The 20,152-nt window shown below is 36.6% G+C and overlaps 1 protein-coding gene across 6 annotated transcripts in view; it reads left to right on the forward strand.

Moving 5' to 3' along the window:
• The window catches only part of DHX15 (DEAH-box helicase 15), a 53,930-nt gene that overhangs the window by 22,926 nt on the left and 10,852 nt on the right, over positions 1-20,152 (forward strand). For all 6 annotated transcript variants that reach the window (XR_015165526.1, XR_015165525.1, XR_015165527.1 and 3 more), the window contains exons 4-7: positions 4,013-4,172; positions 5,705-5,923; positions 11,545-11,712; positions 19,565-19,651. Coding sequence is in view for 2 of the 6 variants with exons in the window: in XM_086406252.1 (XP_086262378.1) it covers positions 4,013-4,172; positions 5,705-5,923; positions 11,545-11,712; positions 19,565-19,651 (634 nt within the window). In the remaining 4 variants the exon portion in view is untranslated. The remainder of the gene's footprint in view (positions 1-4,012; positions 4,173-5,704; positions 5,924-11,544; positions 11,713-19,564; positions 19,652-20,152) is intronic.

Below are 20,152 nucleotides of genomic sequence, written 5' to 3' on the forward strand. Positions count from 1 at the left end.
GCAACGTGCGTGCAGTCGTGCGTTGTGGCAAAGAATTTAGCCTTTTCTGTTGACTAATAGTTGCAGGCATTGCAGTTTTCAGTGCATCTCATTTTGAGTTGCCAAGCATACTTCTCAGACGTAATGGTATCTCAGGATTCCATGAAGGCTGTAGTGGATCAGATGGGCAGAGACCAAACAGTGGCCATGACCTTTTTTGGTACAAATTTGGCTTTGGGAAATTTCAGCGCTTTGAAGCTGCTTCTTGGTCTAACCACTGAGCTAGTCATTGGTGGTTGTAGTATAAAATCCACTTTTTGTTGCATGTCACAATACGATTGAGAAATGGTTCACTGTTGTTGCATAGAATAAGAGAAGACAACACTTCAGAACAATTTTTTTGATTTGTGGTCAGCTCATGAGGTACCCATTTACTGAGCTTTTTCAGCAAACCTTTCCAGTTTGCTTCAAATGCTGAACGACCATAGAATGGTCGTAGTTGAGTTCTTCGACAGCTTCTCGTGTAGTTATGAGAGGATCAGCTTCAGTGATTACTCTCATTTGGTCGTTGTCAACTTCCGATGGCCGGCCACTGTGCTCCTCGTCTTCAAGGCTTTGTCTCCTGTGCAAAACTACTTGAACCACTACTGCATTATATGTTCTTCAGTGGTTCTGAGTGAAACACATTGTTGATGTTGCAAGTTGTCTTTGCAGCTTTACAACCCATTTTGTACTTGAATAAAAAATTGCTCGAATTTGCTTTTTGTCTAACTTCATTTCTGTAGTCTTAAGTAAATAAAAAATAAACAGCAGGTAATAAGTCAGATGGTAAAGAATCTGCCTGCAGTGCAGGAAACTCGGGTTGGATACCTGGGTCAGGAAGGTCCCCTGGAAAAGGGAATGGCTTCTTGCCTAGAGAAATCCATGGATGGGAGAGCCTGGTGTGCAGTTGTTAATGGGGTCACAGAGTGTCACGACTGAGTGACTAACACTTTTCCGCAGCTTAGCAAGCATCAAAATGTGAAAACGTGAAAGCAAACACAGGTTGCTATCTATGCAAATTTTTTGATCAAGTAGATCCCAAATGAAGCCAGTTCTGTATTTCTAACAAGTTCCTAGATGATACTGATGACTTTTTAAGCTAGTATTTTCCCAAGACAGTTAGAGAAACATTGTGGATAATAGGATACCCAGTAAAATGTAGAGTTTGGCTGCCCTGGGAAATTTTGGTTACTAGTCCATTACTAAAACTTCAAAATTATGTAATTACAGCTTATTATTGTGACACCCTATTTTTATGGCTCACCCCTGAGTCTGGGTAAATATTTAATTGCTACTGTGGAAGGTAGTAAAACTTGATCTAGGTAAAAGAAAATAGTTAGGGTCTTTGTAGGGCTATCAGAACCTGGTTCTGCCTTTTTTGTCAGGTTACTTTGGTTTTTGGGGAAGGGGTTTCATATATCTAGCAAATCATCAGGTGATAGCTTTCTACGTTTTTTTTCTGGGCTTGTTTAAAATTTTTCTTCGTTGTGCACGAGAGCTTTCTCTCTAGTTGTGAGTGAGGGCTAAGCTACTCTTTGTTGCGGTGCTCTGGCTTCTCATTGCAGCTGCTTCTCGTTGTGGATTAAGGGCTCTAGGGTGTTCAGGCTTCAGTAGTTGCAGGTTTGCGGCTCTGGAGCACAGGCTCACTAGTTGTGCTTGGGTTTATTTGCCCCTGGGCATGTTGGAATCTTCCCGGACCAGAAATCAAACTTGTGTTTCCTGCATTGGCAGGCGAATTCTCAATCTTTGGACCACCAGGGAAGTCGTGGGACTTTGAGGAGAGTATGTCAGTGTCTGAGGGGCCTGGGATTACGAATTGGTATACTGATGCCTAGTCTTAGCAGGCTATTCCACTGATTTTAAAGCCCTGGAAAAGTTAACTGCTAATACTCCCTGGGAAAGCAGCAAGTTTAACTATGTTAATTCTGATTGGATTCTAGAATCTGGAAGTCTGAGGATTTGGGTTTAGTTGACCATTTAACTTGGTACAGGTGATAATGCATAATTGTTAATAAAGAGCAAATAATAGTTCATTAATTATAACTGTAAGCTGCCATTTGTAATCGTTACCTTCTTCTCAGAAAAATAAAGAATGAGTATTTGGGTCAGCTCGGCTTTTAGATGCCATCATCACATTGTGGTGGTCTGAAGCTTGTTGAGGAAAGATCAAAATAAAGGGGTATTGTTTTTTAAAGGGGTTTTCAAGTGAAAGTTTGATACTTAGTGACTTTTTAATCACAATTTAATATGTAACAGAATGCATTTTACAGTCTTTTGAGGGTATTACAGGTGGAAGTTAGATGGTTGTCAGTGATTGAAGTTGATCTAGCTGTACATATCGTCACTTCACATAAGTAATACATATTTCTGGAACTACATATGTTGAGTTCGTTAATTACAGTATTTTCAAAAATAACTACACTAAAATTCTGTGTTGAATTGAGTAGGCTTGGAAACTGAGCAACAGGGTATAAATTTGATAGTGTTTAAGCAGATATTGTTCAAAGAGTGACCAATCCATGTTTTTTGCCTTGCAAAGCAAAAGAGTATTGTTGAAACTAAGGAAATTATCCACAAGTAGATGAAACTGTATTAATGTTTTGCTACTGAGATAATGTGCAAAAGGACTGCCGAGCTTGTGTCAGTAATACCTGCAGGCAGGAGAAATTACCAAGTGTCCTCATAGATCAAGATATTTCAAAACATCTAGAGACTAGAGTAGCTGATTCATGCACTGTGGTTAAGGCATTGAGTCATAGTTTAATTGGCTCTGTTTTTGCTTTCATGGTCTTCATATAAAATAATTTTGCAGGTAGTGCTGTGCCAGTGTCAAGAATGTGATTGTTTCCTTTTTAAAATAGGACCAAAGAAGAAAGAAGCATAAAATATATCAAGTAAAGATGTATTTCTTTGCTAAAAGTCTTAATCTACAACTAAGTTTAGGCAGAATAAAGAGAAGGCTTCACTTGGGTTGTACACTGTCATTTTGTTGAACTTGGTGCTTCAACAGATGGTTTTGGCTAAAAATACAAAGTTGGTCCTTGAAAGATTAGATTAATTTGTGAAAAATAGAGCCAGAATAGTGAAGTCATAAATGATGACTTCAGATTTTTATACTTGTTTTAATTATGTAAATAAAACCATGGATTTGTATTTAACTGAATGGCCTGTGACTTCAGCATTTGCAAGCAGACTTCATTTTGTCCAAGTGCCAAATGCAGGATGTTTTGTATTAGTGACAGTAGCAGCCAGAAGGGAACAGACAGGAGATTCACTGACCCATACAAATTATTCCTCACACCACCTTTCATCTGAGTGCCTGGATTCTCTCAAACCATCCCTAAACCTAGTTTTCCTCTTTGGTTCATTGATACAGATAATGCTGTATGCCTTGTCTTTCCGTAATTCATCAGCATTTCCACAGCGTAATGTTGCTCCTCATTTCATGCATGTATTCCTTTTTCTGATTCTTTACCATCATTTTATTGAATTAGATGGGACTGAGGAAAAAAAGATGGTAGACTCATGCTGTCTCAGCCCTTTTGAACCTATTAGCTTAAGTGGGAAGTTAGTGAAGTTTTAAAGAAATAACAAGTTTAGTGCTGTAATGTGATAAAGCAATTTAAAATGGTTTCTTGGTTTTGTTTTTGCAAGTTGAATATTTTAAATTTTATTTTGTTTTTAAGAAATTTATTTAAGTGACCATTTTCACTTTGGCATTTGTGTGAAATGTGTTTAATTCTGTCATCAGATTAACATTGTTTCTCAGTGCATTTTGGTATTACAGTCTCATTTGACAGAATTTGATAATGTATAACTTGTTTGATACATTCAATAAAACGTTTTTATGGAAGCTTAATTTTGTAATTGATTATGAAATAATAACATTTGAACAAGGGTTAATTTATATTTATCTGATGTCTTTGCATTTCATATTTATGTCTTAAACTTTAAACGCACTAAATAACCAACATGTTATTTGTCAATATAGGTATATGACTGATGGGATGCTACTTCGTGAAGCAATGAATGACCCTCTCTTGGAGCGTTATGGTGTAATAATTCTTGATGAGGCTCATGAAAGGACATTGGCTACAGATATTCTCATGGGTGTTCTGAAGGAGGTTGTTAGACAGAGATCAGATTTAAAGGTGAATTAGTTTATTTGGTTCTTTAAAAATCCTATATGTGAATATATATATATATATTTAAAAGGGAGTACATGCTGATCACTACAACTACAAAAATAATCACCTATAAAAGCAAATATGGAGAGTACCAGCAGTGGTTTATACTTTCTTTTTAATTTTTCTTGCTGTCTTTGTTTTAGATTTTAAATATACTTCTTCTTAGTAATATGTTTATAATCATTTCATTATATAGTCCATCCAGTTTTTTGTTTCATTTTAAATGATTTTATGTCATGGTGTTTTTAAACCTTGTGCTCACCCTGCCTTTTATTCAGTACAGGGGATACCTTCATTAAGGATCAAATCTCTGTTCTTGTCCTAACACAAACTCACTCATTCTAACTCATAATGCTGGAGAGTGGAATAACTGTATCCAGAACATACTGCTCCTCAGAAATGCCTTCCCTTAACCTAGGGTCTTGGTTCTTCCCTCTCCCACCCCCGCCTGCCATCCGTTGTACCATTTAAACCCTGGCCAGTGTTACTGTATTGATAAGGGCTTAAAACTGACTGACTGTGTGGACATTGTTGTCTCCCAAATTTTCTGAAGTTCCCTTTTTGCATTGTATGTGTGCAGTTCATTGGAACTTAGTATTGAGTGTTATTGTATGTGTTACAGAGGTTTGTACACTGGGGAGAAAGATTCTGGGTCTTAAAAGAATTGATACTGAGTTTGTTTGACTATAAAATTAAATGTATACTTTAAAGAATATATTTGAATAACTATGAGTACTATTACTGGTTCAACATTATGAGCTATTGAAATTTCGAGGGAGGAACTCAAAGTAGAAAAATTTAATGGGAGAGCTTTCTATTTAATGGGTTTTGTCATGTGTAATTTAAATAAAGAGAGGATGACCACACAGTCATGCAGCCGGCACCTGAACAACCTTTTGTTGCTGTGGCTTTTTTGGTAGTATAGAAAACCTCTGTTTTAGAAAATTTTCTGAAGAACTTATGCTTAGTAAAGATGATTTGGAAGAATGGAGAAATATTTGTACCACTGATTTATTTTATTTTATTTTTTGCTTTCTTTATTTTTCCCTGTGTGCAAGGTTGTCATTTTTTTTTAATAGCATAGTAGCAATCATATTACATATTGATGTCTTATATCAATTCCTTTTGTGTAATTTTATAAACTTTGGTTGTTAAGGTGTTGCTTCATGAAAACATATGGTAGTTTATTTATGAAGAGTGAAAGTGTTAGTTGCTTAGTCATGTCTTGACTGTTTGTGACCCCATAGACTAGCCCGCCTTGCTCCTCTGTCCTTGGAATTCTCCAGGAAACAACACTGGAGTGGGTAGCCCTTCTTTTCTCCAGGGGATCTTACTGACCCAGGGACAGAACCACAATCTCCTGCATTGCAGGCCGATTCTTTACTCTCTGAGCCACTAGAGACACCGTAGTTGATATATATATGGAGCAGTAAACATTACTCGTCTCTTTACAATCTTTGAAGACAGCTTCAAATAATTTACTGTTTTCTTTTCAGGTTATAGTTATGAGTGCTACTCTGGATGCAGGAAAATTCCAGATTTACTTTGATAACTGTCCTCTCTTAACCATTCCTGGGCGTACACATCCTGTTGAGATCTTTTATACTCCCGAACCAGAGAGAGATTATCTTGAAGCGGCAATTCGAACCGTGATCCAAATTCATATGTGTGAAGAGGAAGAAGGAGATCTGCTACTTTTCTTAACTGGTCAAGAGGTATTGTCATTATTTGCTTCCTTATTTATATTATTTCTATTAGACAACAATTTAAAACTTAAGAACCCAACATATATTAACCATGTATTTCTCATCCCAATGTCTATAAAGTTTTTCTTCAGCATGATTGTATTTATATGTGAAGTATATAACTCCCTTTATCTATGTACTCTAGGAATATACCCTTTTATGCCGTTAGTCTTTGTGTTCTAGTTGATATCCTGAGAATATTAAATGCTTTTAGAATTTTAAGATTTAGCAGTTTTAATCTCAACTTTGGAGAGACCTGAGTGGCAAGTGGTTTTGTGCTAATTTGCCATTCTGCTGAGGCATGAATGAAATCTGGTTACTCTAGGCAGTAATTTAGTTTGTAAGGGAATTTGGGTAACTCAGGTGCCCATCTACCATCAAAACAAGTGTTTGTGTTTTGTTTTTGTCTTCTTGCATGTGTCTATTGAGAATTGGAAGGAATCACTGAAATTCTTTAGACTTTACATCATTTTTAAAATAGGAATTTTACTCTCACATGCAGCATTTTCTAAACTCATTTCTATCAGGATGTTTACAGGTGTGCTATGAAATTCTTGATGGCTTAAGTAAGCTCAGTGAGTTATCTGGGTGAAATAAATTCTTTTAGAGGTTTTCTGAAAGTTTGTCATTTGTTGTAATAGGCTTTGTGAATTTTCTACAGTGTCCTTCTCAAACTAATATACATGCCAGTCATTTGGAAATCTTGCAGATTTTTATTTGCTAGGTCAGGTGTAGGGTCTGATCTAAGAGTGTGTTCTGAGTAGGTGTCTAGAACAGTGCTACTCCATTAGAACTTCCTTTACATCTGGAAATGTTTTTATATCTATAGTGTTCAATATAGTTGTTGCTGTTCAGTTGTTCAATCATGTCTGATTCTTTGCAACCCATTGGAATGCAGCACACCAGTCTTCTCTGTCCTTTACTATCTCCCTGAGTTTGCTCAAACTCATGTCCATTGAGTCAATGATGCCATCCAACCATCTCATCCTCTGTTGCCCCCCTCTCCTGCTCTCAAGTCTTTTGCAAGCATTAGGGTCTTTTCCAATGACTTAGCTCCTCTTCGTATCAGGAGGCCAAAGTTGGAGCTTCAGCATCAGCCCTTCCAGTGAAAATTGAGGATTGATTTCCTTTAGGATTGACTCGTTTGATCTCCTTGCAGTCCAAGGGACTCTTAAGAGTCTTCTCCAACACCACAGTTCAAAAGCATCAATTCTTTGGCACTCAGCTTTCTTTATACTCCCAACTCTCACATCCATACATGACTAGTGGAAAAACCATAGCTTTGACTAGATGGACCTTTGTCAGCAAAGTAATGTCTCTGCTTTTTAGTATGCTGTCTAGGTTTGTCATAGCTTTTCTTCCAAGGAGCAAGCATTTTTTAATTTCATGGCTATAGTCACCATCTGCAGTGATTTTGGAGTCCCCCAAAATAAAGTCTGTCACTGTTTTCATGGTTTCCCCATCTATTTGCCATGAAGTGATGAAACCAGATGCCACACTACTGGTTTTTGTAGCCACAACAATATAATGGACTTGAATATTTGCATTGCAGCTAGTGAGAGGAGGAACTAAAATTTAATTTTATAGAAGTTTAATTAATTTAGTTACATGTGTTTGACCGCCTTGTTTTAGTTTTTGTGTGGTCTGCTAGTTAAGAACTGTTTTTACATATTTTAAGGGTTTACATGAAAACAAAGAATGTGCTTCAGAGGTGGTATATGGATGCAAAGCCTAAAAAATTTTGGCCCTTTATAGTAAGAAATCTGATCCCTGCTCTAGAACATTTTTTTCTCAAGTGTGGTCAGTGGATTGCCTGCCTTGGTAGGGGAATTTGTTAAAGCAAGTTCTTGGCCCTGTTTCAGGCTTGCTGAAACAGATGAAATTTACAGATGAAATACTGTAAGAATCTGCATCCTTGCTGCTGCTGCTGCTAAGTCGCTTCAGTCGTGTCCAACTGTGTGCGACCCCATAGGCGGCAGCCCACCAGGCTCCCCCATCCCTGGGATTCTCCAGGCAAGAACACTGGAGTGGGTTGCCATTCATTTCCTTTCCCAATGCATGAAAGTGAAAAGTGAAAGTGAAACTGCTCAGTCATGTCAGCAGTCCCATGGACTGGAGCCTACCAGGGTCCTCCATCCATGGGGTTTTCCAGGCAAGAGTACTGGAGTGGGGTACCATTGCCTTCTCTGCATCCTTAACAAGCTCTAAAGGCCATTTTTCTGTTCCCTTAGGTTAAAAGTCACTGTTCCAGGTGAATGTTTTAGCTATTTTAATGCCCGTGGTACATTAGTGACACCACCCTAAATAATATAGTGAGAAATTGCCCTAGTTCTTTAACATAATCAAAATCAGTGGTCTGCTGTGTGACCGCCTAACCTCCAGGAGAATGTGAACTGTAACTAGTGTTCAAATTCTACAGGGATGCTTGATATATAATATTTAATTAAATATGGTTGCATTAAGAACTATAATTGTTTAGTAATTTTTTTATCCTTGAATTTTTTTTCCAGTACTATTTCTGTTTTTTCCAGCACTATTTATGTTGTGAAGTGAAGTTGCTCAGTCGTGTCCGACTCTTTGCAACCCCTTGGACTGTAGCCTACCAGGCTCCTCGGTCCCTGGGATTTTCCAGGCAATAGTACTAGAGTGGATTGCCATTTCCTTCTCCAGGGGATCTTCCTGACCCAGGGATTGAACCCAGGTCTCCCGCATTGTAGACAGAGGCTTAACCGTCTGAGCCACCAGGGAAGTCCTTATTTATGTTGTAGGCTGATTAATTCTTTGCTGTGGGAACCCCATGCGTAGTAGGGTGCTTATTGTGTCTCTGGCCTTTACCCATTAGATGTAGATACACTCCCCCAGTTTGCAAACATTCCCAGTAAAGTATCATACTTGTTCTTTTGGGAAATACAGTGTGTTGCAAATTAACTTTTACAGATAAACCTCTCTATTAGTCTGTGTATGCATTTTGAATGGAAGAATTTTTTAATATTTTGCAGTGTTGAGGCATTTGTGTTCATTTTGTTCTTTGGTGTCTGGTCCCTAGTTTCTCATTTTCTCCAGAATGAGTAGCATGTTTTTTTTAAACGGCTGTTCAAAATAATCATCATGTTTAGATAGTCAAGCACATTAGAATTCTATAAGAAATATCAGATGGCCTTCTGTTGGGGACCTGAAATGCTTTTCTGTGAGTTGAATTTCTGTGGCTGATACTTTGGCAGCTCTCCCACAGCTGGGGAACGGAAAGGAATAAGCTCCAATTATCTCGTGTATCCTGTTGAATTTTTAAGTTTCTTTTATACGACTAGCTAGTCTTGAGGAATTTGAAGACCTTTGAGGAGAAAGTAGCAATTCTACTGTTTTCCTCATGTCTGTGAGCCTGTTATTTTTATTTGGTCAGTTAAGTGATAGATTTTGGGAGTTCTGTACCCCATCTCCATAAATTTGAATAGTACCCATAAAATTTATCTATCTCAGAACTTAAAAATGACAACCATATTACCATTTTAACCATGTAAACAATAGTGTTTCTATAGTCCCTTGAATTAATTTGGGAGGGGAAAGACCAGTTTTAATTAGTGAAGGTTTGGAAAACGTGAATGTTGATTTTTTTCGTTGTTGTTAATCTGTTAAACCAGGTGTTCCTAGTAGAACTCCCTAGAGGAGCTGTGCTACCAAGTTTGGTAACACTGATTGTAATTAAAATATGAATTGTTTTAAGTAAATACTTGAAGATGTTGAACTCTTCATTCTTTAAGCAATACATTCTTTCATCTTTAATTTCATTGAGTGAAATTAGTCTTTTCAACATGTAGGAGTTTAGATTCTTTAGTAGTGTCTAAATTAATTTGCTAATATATATATTGATGCTTTTGGAGCTGAAAGTCTTGCTTAATTCAGAAACTCTTGAACTTTTGTCTCAGTTCATGACTAAGCAGAAGATTGCATTGTGCTGATGAATGTCAATGAGCTTTCTGGTCTTTCAGAACTGTCAATGTTGATTCTGAAAGTTCAGTTAAATTTAGGGAAAATTTTGTTGCCAAGTTTAAAAAAATAATGTTTAGAACTTTGTCTACATAAAAACAAACTGTGGGATTTTTTTTTCCTCACTCTTTAGCGTTGTCATTATATCACATGCAGTAGTGATTTTGTTTCAGCTCCATACATGCTTAGCAGATAGTTTCAAATAAATTTGGAATAATCTTGTTAAAATTTCTAGAGTCTGCAAATGCACAATTTGGGGCTTTTAACTTTCTATATAAAATCTGGTATTTGGTGACTTCTGAATTAACAGAATTGAAAAATATTCTGAATTTGGCATCAGTTTTCCTATACAAGATATATATATATGTTTTTAAGAACTATGTGTATGTATGTGTGTATATATATATATATATAGTTTGGGGTTTATATTGTGTGTTTTTTTTTTAAGATCTAATTTTGTTTTTGTATACCAGCAGGGGGCATTCTAATCTAGATACAGCATTTGAAAGCAATTTTTGGGTAAAAATATTTCTTTCTTTTTTCTTTTTTTTCAATGAATAGCAAACTTTCATTTCTTTTGGAAATTGTATACCTCAAAGGAAATTGGTATATAAGATCTTTAGTAATTTTCTTTGTCACAGTTTTTAAGACCTTATCAATACTCCAGAAAGCTGGTATGTTTTAAATTGGTTTAAAATCTGTTTTTGTTCTTACATATATTCTTTTAACACGGAAACAAAGTTGCATTTTAGTTAAATCATTTTAAGGAAAATTATTCTAGCTTGATTATAATATATAATAAGTTTTCTTGGTAAATTTTTAAAAATTGTTCTGTCTTTTGAATAAAGGATAATTTGTCAATAAGGGTAACTTCTGATTGATACTGGCCATACTGCCAAATCATTTAGCGTACTTCTGAGTTTAACTGAATTAAAGCTTCTGTAAAATTTTAAATATAGCTCCCTTCCCATGTTAAAGTCCCTTTCTCATCCCCTAGAGCCTTCACCTACCTCTCTGTCTCTCACACCCTCCCAGTATTCATTGTGTCCTCTCTTGAAACCTGAAATTGAATGCAAATGTGTTGGAATTGTTTTGTGTATTAGGGAAATTTTTGAAGAGGCTTTAAGATATTTGGGTTAACCTAGTTCTTAAATATCTATGTTGATACTGTAGAGGTGTGTGTTCTCATTAGGCACAATGAAGCAAATCTTCCATATAATTGCATTAGTGATACGTGACATTAAAGCCTAATTGGCTTATTTAAAATATCTTGCACATCAATTTCCTGTAGATTGTGAAAATTGAAAAGGTTATGAGTACAGTTAAATATTCCTGGGTGAGAAATTTCAATTTTAGTACAATTTGTTGAGAATTAATTAGGACATTGACTCTTAAGAAAAAAGGGTATGGAATGTCAATAAGGCAATTGTGTGTTTATGTGACTAGAGAAATCAAAGTTTCTTGGATTATTTCTGAAATCCCAATGAAATCTGCTGAATTAATTGTGATAACTAAAATAAGATGCATAGAACTAGGATTATGGTAAATCCTTAAAATGTTTCAGTGTGTATTCATTCTGTTTGCACACTTAAACTTTTATTTTGTAGGAAATTGATGAAGCCTGTAAGAGAATAAAGCGTGAGGTTGATGATTTGGGCCCTGAAGTCGGTGACATCAAAATCATTCCATTATACTCCACACTCCCACCTCAGCAGCAACAACGCATCTTTGAGCCTCCACCTCCAAAAAAACAGAATGGAGCAATTGGAAGAAAGGTAACATTGAAATGTTCTCTATAAACATTGCATTGATACTGAAAGATTTGTCTGTGAGATATCAAATTGTATTGAATTATAATTCAAGGAATAAGTTACAGGTGATTGTGGTCTGAATTGTATGCTACGTAGTTATCTGTGTTTCCAAAGTAAATAGAAGGAAATGTATTTGTGTAGAGTTCTGCATATCTTTTGACAGGTACTACTACCATGTCCCTGGGAAATTCTTCCTTAGCAAATGGAAGGTTGCTTAGGGTGAGGAAGGTGGCCAAATGTCTTTCTCTTGATTAAATCACTTGGCACAAAGTACTTTTTTCTTCAGTTCCTTGGCTTCTCCCCAGAATTTTTGCTCAGTTGCTCAGTCGTATCCTGCTCCTTGCAACCCAATGGACTGCAGCATGCCAGGCTTCCCTGTCCATCAGTAACTCCCGAAGTTTGCTCAGACTCATGTCCATCGAGTTGGCGATGGCATCCAACCATCTCATCCTCTGTCATCCCCTTCTCCTGCCTTTAATCATTCTCAGCATCAGGGTCTTTTCCAATGAGTCAGTTCTTTGCACCAGGTGGCCAAAGTATTGGAGTTTCACTTTAAGCATCAGTCCTTCTCCTTTAGGATTGACTGGTTGGATCTCCTTGCAGTCCAAGGGACTCTCAAGAGTCTTCTTCCCCACCGCAGTTCAAAAGCATCTATTCTTTGGCACTCAGCTTTCTTTATAGTTCAACTCTCACATGCATACATGACTACTGGAGAAACCATGGTTTTGACCAGATGGACCTTGGTCAGCAAAGTAATGTCTCTGCTTTTTAATATTCTGCCTAGGTTGGTCATAGCTTTTCTTCCAAGAAGCAAGCGTTTTTAAATTTCATGGCTGCAGTCACCATCTGCAGTGATTTTGGAGCCCCCCAAAATGAAAGTCTCTCACTGTTTCCATTGTTTCCCCATCTTATTTGCCATGAAGTGATGGGACCAGATACCATGATCTAACTTTTTCACTCTCCTCTCTTACTTTCATCAAGAGGCTCTGGTTCTTCTTTGCTTTCTCCCATAAGGGGGGGTGTCATCTGCTTATCTGAGGTTATTGATATTTCTCCCAGCAATCTTGATTCCAACTTGTGCTTCTTCCAGCCCAGCGTTTCTCATGATGTACTCTGCATAGAAGTTAAATATGCAGGGTGACAATATACAGCCTTGACGTACTCCTTTTCCTATTTGGAACCACTCTGTTGCTCCATGTCCATTTCTAACTGTTGCTTCCTGACCTGCATATAGATTTCTCAAGAGGCAGGTCAGGTGGTCTGATATTCCCATCTCTTTCAGAATTTTCCACAGTTCATTATGATCCACACAATCAAAGGCTTTGGCATGGTCAATAAGCAGAAATAGATGTTTTACTGGAACTGTCTTGCTTTTTCGATGATCCAGCGGATGTTGGCAATTTGATCTCTGGTTCCTCTGCCTTTTCTAAAACCTGCTTGAACATCTGGAAGTTATAGTTCATGTATTGCTAAAGCCTGGCTTGGAGAATTTTGAGCATTACTTTCCTAGCGTGTGAGATGAGTACAATTGTGTGGTAGTTTGAGCATTCTTTGGCATTGCCTTTCTTTGGGATTGGAATGAACACTGACCTTTTCCAGTCCTGTGGCCACTGCTGAGTTTTCCAAATTTGCTGGCATATTGAGTGCAGCACTTTCACAGCATCATCTTTCAGGATTTGAAATAGCTCAACTGGAATTCCATCACCTCCACTAGCTTTGTTCGTAGTGGTGCTTTCCAAGGCCCATTTGACTTCACATTCCAGGATGTCTGGCTCTAGGTAAATGATCACACCGTGATTATCTTGGCCGTGAAGATCTTTTTTGTACAGTTCTTCTGTGTATTCTTTCCACCTCTTCTTAATATCTTCTGTTTCTGTTAGGTCCATACCATTTCTGTCCTTTGTCAAGCCCATCTTTGCATGAGCCTGCTGCTGCTGCTGCTAAGTCGCTTCAGTCGTGTCCGACTCTGTGCGACCCCATAGACGGCAGTCCACCAGGCTCCCCTGTCCCTGGGGTTCTCCAGGCAAGAACACTGGAGTGGGTTGCCATTTTCTTCTCCAGTGCGTGAAAGTGAAAGTGAAGTCGGTCAGTCCTGTCCAATTCTTTGCGACCCCATGGACTGCAGCCTACCAGGCTCCTCCGTTCATGGGAGTTTACAGGCAAGAGTACTGGAGTGGGTTGCCATTGCATGAGCCTAGTGGAGTATAAATTAACAGGAGATTGATTGGTGGTGGGGGGGGGTCAGGTTTAGAGTTAATCAAATCAAAAACTGTGAACATGACTTTAAAAAAAGTCTGATCCTAGCTTTATTATGTTGAATGCTGCAACTAGAACATGTTAAAATATTTTCTGTTACTTTATTTGCATTCAGAATTTGGGGGGGAACTTTTGAAATTTTAAGTGATAAATTTAGTATATAATTTTGAAGGTGATTTGTTGACTGAAAAGTACTCATTCTCTGTAGTATTTTTTTACTTCATTCTTTGTCAGTTGATGTGTATAAAAATAGTTGTTTCTTAAACGTTTCTATAATAAAGTGGAGTTAGTGCATCTTCCATGCAAATGGTTTAATTTTTCTTGAAATCATGGGTACTTTGTGTATCTGCTTTTAATTTTAAAATGGTGATTTTATTTATCTTGGAGTAAATACAGCAAGGTTTACCATGTTTGTCTTTTCATGTAGTTCTCTTCATTCTGTTTTGAGTTAACTTTGATGGGGCCCACCTTAACTTCATATTTGAGCTCTTCTTTTCTCTGTTAATACTAGTATACTAGAAATTTAGGTTCAGTCTGGTGCCGGTTCTGTACACGGTACATTTTGTAGACTCTTCAACAGTTTAAGCCCATGGAATAGAATTAATTGTTGTTTTGTTCTGTTTTTTAAGCTATTGCTTTTCATGTTCTTGTAAATCCTAGAATATTTAGAGGAATTTTGTCTTTCTAAAAAGAGTGATTTAGCAGCAGTTGTGTATGTATAATGTTGAGGCCACTGGAGTTTCCAGGGCTTTGGTTTACCTTGGGATATCTCCAGCTTGTAATTCAGAATCAAAACTAAGAGCCACAGTGCTACTTCATCATCCACTAATTATGTTTTTCGTTCGGCTAAAGCTATAGGATCTCTTGCTGGGAAATCATGTTATCTCCTGGCATGAGTCAGCTTCATCTTAGAAGTTGAAGGAGCACTCTCATAGCCTCCCTGGATTGACCCCAGTGGGAGGGGGAACTTCCCTTGCAGTGGTGCATCATACTCTATGAGGGAAAACACTTTGAAGCCCCGCGTGTTTAAGGGATAATGAACGATTTTTATAGAAGTTTATAGAGAAGGGTTTACTCATCCAGTCATATATTTTGAAGCTGGTTATGGGAGATAGTACTAGTTGAAAACCTGAGACCATTGAAATGCACTATGGCCAAGCACTGACTGGCTGGCAAGATGAGTAAGTGACCATCAGACCCAGGGCCTGGCAGGTCCAGTTAAAGTAGGAGAAAGGATTGATGGGATTGTGGGGAAAGAGGAAAGGTAATGAAGATGCACACAGGTTATATGAGGGTATGGAAAAGAGGAAAAACTGGTATTCAGTTGCTGCTTTCCTGTCCTCTTTTTTTAAATGCTGTAACTTTGGTAATATTCTATTTGTAAAGGCCAAGGCTTAATTCTTCTATCATGAATTCATTAATTAAACATTACTGTGCCACTTACTGGAATGGGACTTTTCATTCAGGAATGCTATCACTGATTGATATTCACAAGTAATTTAAAACTACAGGAAGGGATAGATTGGGAGATTGGGATTGACATATACACACTACTATATATAAAATAGGTAACTAATAATGTCCTACTGAATAGCACAGGGAACTCAGTACTCTGTAATAACCTGTATTGGAAAAGAATCTTAAAAAGAGCGGATATATGTATATTATGGAGAAGGCAATGGCAGCCCACTCCAGTACTCTTGCCTAGAAAATCCTATGGATGGAGGAGCCTGGGAGGCTACAGTTCATGGGGTCACTACGAGTCGGATACAACTAAGCGACTTCACTTTCAGTTTTCACTTTCATGCATTGGAGAAGGAAATGGCAACCCACTCCAGTGTTCTTGCCTGGAGAACCCCAGGGATGGGAGAGACTGGTGGGCTGCCGTCTGTGGGGTCACACAGAGTTGGACCTGACTGAAGCGACCTAGCAGCAGCAACAGCATGCATATATTATAACTGATTCACTTTGCTGTACAGCAGAAAGTAAGACAACATTGTAAAAAAAAAAAAAATGATAACTGACCAAAAGCACAAAAATAAATAAAATTATGTAGAAAGAGTTAGGGATTTAAGGTCTCCTTCCAATTACTTAAAATACTATTTGATTCATACTTCTGTTAAATTATATTGGATCACATTTTGTAATGTAGTACTTCATTTGTTGTCTTACTCCTCATTGTATTTATGCAAAATAGTTTCTAATTGATAGTGATGAAACTAACAAAAGAGCCTTTGAAACTAAAGTTTTAAAATGTAGGCTATATTAAAGGTAAACTTCTATGGGCATTGGGTACTTAACTGGCATTCCTTTTACAAATAATTGAGATCTTTTTGCATGGTGCTCTAACATAGCATCAGTGGTATACTTTCAAGCTTTCTAATAGTCAAGAAAAGTTGAGAATGCAGTACATAAATTTTTGAGGGTGGGTACTTTACCTCTTTTAATCATCGTTGATATTTGTTCAGATATTTGACTTTAAGCTAAAGCTTCTGTTGCTTTCTACATGCATTAACATTTACTCATAAATTATGCATTTTTTTTGACTAAGACATATTTGCTATTTTATAGATTTGGTGTTATTAAATCCAGCAACTATGTTTATTTTTATTTCATTTTCATTAATTTTGTCCATACAGATAGCTGATTTTTCTGTATCTTATCTCAGAGTTTACTAATTAACATGGCTCAGAGCATACATTGCTCAATAAAAAAGAGAAATGGCCCTTGTGGAGATGTCTCTCTAATTTTAAAGAGAGGCTTAATGATCCACTATCTGAAGATAACTTAGTGTGGTACTGCTGGAATATTTACAAACAAATAAGCTAATGTCCTCACTGAATTAGAGACCCCACCGAGTTCCCTAGGGACTAAAAACCCACACTTTTTAACCTAAATGCATTATTGTGTCCAAATAGAATTCAAGTAGAGCATCTCAAGTACTTTGAAATGGAATTATTGAAATAAATCAACGTGAATTCCATTAAAAAGCAGATTATTGAGGGGAAAGGAGATAAATCTACATGAGAGTTTATTCTTAACACATTTAATATAAAAAGATTAGAATTGGCATTGTCTTGATTTTTTTTATCATAGAGTTTATTCTATATATTGGGCTCTTTATCTGAAATAATTCCTTTGTCGTTGAGGTTTGAACACTCTTTAAGGCTCTTTGAGCACTATTGCCAAGCTATAGTCTAGAAGGCTTTGTAGCATATGTACTCTGACAAATTCAGGACCACTTTGTGTTGTGACCGCTTCCTACATAGGTCATGTGCCACTTAATACATCTAGAAAATACTTAGGGCTTGCCTCACCCCACTGTTAAGGTTCCAAGGCAGCTAGATAACTTGTATCATTTATTTGTCTGTTGGTTTTTTTTTGCTGAGTATGTGTGCATGTTTTATTTAGCCTTAGTGAGTATTATATCTGCAGCTCAAAGTTGTACAGTTTAAGAGTTTTTCCCTTTTTTTGTCCCAAAACCCACTTCTCATGGGGCAGGGAGGTCCTACTCAAGAAATTATTTTATTGTCTTAAAGCTTTCTAGCCCATTAATTTTTTTAATTAAAAAAATCAGAAAAAACCTAAAAGCCGTGCTTCTCTAGGTCTTTGTTAACACTTTGGATTTCAGAGTTTAACTTCGGGTGGCAGTTGACTCAACAGTAGACACAGAGGTTGCCGAAGTCGGTGTGAACATCACCTGATTCTTAATATCTGTGGAATCACAGATCCACACCTCCTTACAGATGTTGTACAGTTTGTCACACAGACCCAGAGAGAACATGTGAACACCAATTTTTATGGACAAAAATTATTTTTAAATTTAAAGAGTTTGCACCAGTACATTTTTATTACATTGACTGTATTTTGTTCTAGAAGAAATAGATGAAGTGTATTTTTCCCTCAAAATATGTTTTATACTTCTATTTATATGTACATTTTCAAGAACTACAGTTTTTACCCCAGAATTCCAGAAAGCCACAAGACCTCTTATATAATAACAAGCATGTGGTTTGTGATTCTGTATAGTTTATAAGGGCTCTGTCTCAGCTGACTAGTATGCAAGAGTTATAAAAGGAAATTGAAGTTTGAGTGTGTTAAAACCGCTCCACTCTTTTAGCTACTAGATTTGATTCCTGGCTTTGATACCTACCTTTCCACTGCAACACACTGACTTTGTAGAAGAATATTAAACTCTGGTTATACTTATTGAAGTTTACCTCCTGACCTTGTTTATGCTTGCTTCAGCTCTAATTATTGAATGTTCATGTCTTTGAAATGTTCTGGAAAATATATTTCATTAGCATCAGACCACTTAGAGTTTACTGTTCATTTGCTAGTTAGTATGCTTTTCAGCTGGTCAGTGCAAAAAGGGAGCATTTTGGTTTTAGATATATAAGTAATTGTATAATAATATCATCCGGTTAATGATGTTCTAGTAGCCTTTTAAACCTCCAACATTACCTGGCAATGTGCCTAAGGGCATCCTTATCCACATGCTCTTGTTTAAGCAGAACCTTCCACAATGCTCTTCACTTGTCCCTTGTGGGTTGATCCCACCTTATCTTCAACAGCTCTCCTAAATGCCATTTTCTGAGTAAGTTTTCCTTGTCTTTGCTTGGGCAATAAATCCTTTAAAAATCTTATGGCATGTTTTTTATGTCATTGTACTTCCATTCCACCTCTAATCTTTCTTTGCAGATTTTAAAAGCTTTAAGAGCAGACTCTGATTCATCTTCTGTGTCAACTGCTTGCATATTCAGGCATCTCCACCTTAATGGCAGTAATCTTCCTCAGATCAGATGCTCTGAGAAAAATACTAATGAAGATCCCATTTTTCCATTGCTTAAAAAGAAAAATTGTGACATGTCATTCTTAGGTCCCTAATTTTCTAAAGCATATTTAAAATACAGTAAAACACCCACATGAAAAAACAATCATGTTAGTATATAAATACTTTGAACCTTATTCACTTTCAATAAAAAGTTCAAATCATTCCTTAAGATTCCTTGTATGCTGTGACACCCCCTCTGAGATTTCCAGAACATCTATGTTCAATTCTGATGATACACCAATTCTTACTGGATTCTAAGTTGAGATTTTCACCACCATGTGCCATTTCATTTAAAATATTTAGTTGACTTTTGGTGATATAGTTTTCCTTTGTAAATGTTGCCTGAAAGTATTGAACCATGTACGTGTTGTACAGTTTGAATATTAACCAAGGAGTGTTTTCTCAGGGAGACTCTCTGTGAGACAAACTTATTGCTTTATCAGTTATTTTCTTTTGATTTTGTTCTGCTATTTGAATAATTAAAACCTAATGTAGTCAAGTAATAACCTGAAGATTTTTTGTTGAAAAATAAAGGTGCTATGATGAACTAAATGAAACTTTGAATTCTTAAATATTAATTTGTCTTTATATAGCATTGGTTATTAAAGATTAAACCTAATTCCTGTTTATTTACTGGTTTGTAATTGTTTAGTATAAGTTAAAGACTAATTATTTGAATTGTACTTGGCTTGTAGTTTAAGTTAAATACTGTTCATATCTTAACAGGTAGTTGTGTCAACTAACATTGCAGAGACATCTTTGACAATAGATGGTGTGGTGTTTGTAATTGATCCTGGATTTGCAAAACAAAAGGTACATATTTTAGTACTATAGTACTTTATAAATTAGTGTTCATTTAATAGTACTTATTGCTTATTTGTTTCATGAGTGAAGTTTACTTTTTAGAATTATTTTCTAGTTTGTGTTTCATTTTCAGAAGTCTGTGATTTGAGCCTTTGGTTCTAGCTGGCTTTCACATACTAAGCCCATGTTTATAATCCTGTTTTTCTTTTCATTGGTTTCTTTGTTTCTGTGTGGTGATCCTGAGTGTTTCATATGTGAGTGTATATTCATGTAAGGAGTACTGAAAAGTACAGGATTATCATCCCTGCCTATTAGTCACTCAGTCAGCTAAATTAGTTTCTGTTATGTACCAGTCATAGTACTTGGGGGGAAAAAAAAAGTATTATGTTAACCTCTAGTTCAGCAGTACTGAATACCCAAGCACTTTAGCCAAATTAAGGGATTACTCAGTTAATAAATAAAACTGTTTTCTTACCTAAGATCTTTGATTGCATTTGATTATGTTTTATA

This window comes from Bos grunniens, chromosome 6 (genome assembly GCF_055505025.1).
Source record: "Bos grunniens cultivar Pamir isolate PY7600 chromosome 6, Bosgru_T2T1.0, whole genome shotgun sequence".
Lineage (NCBI taxonomy): Eukaryota > Metazoa > Chordata > Mammalia > Artiodactyla > Bovidae > Bos > Bos grunniens.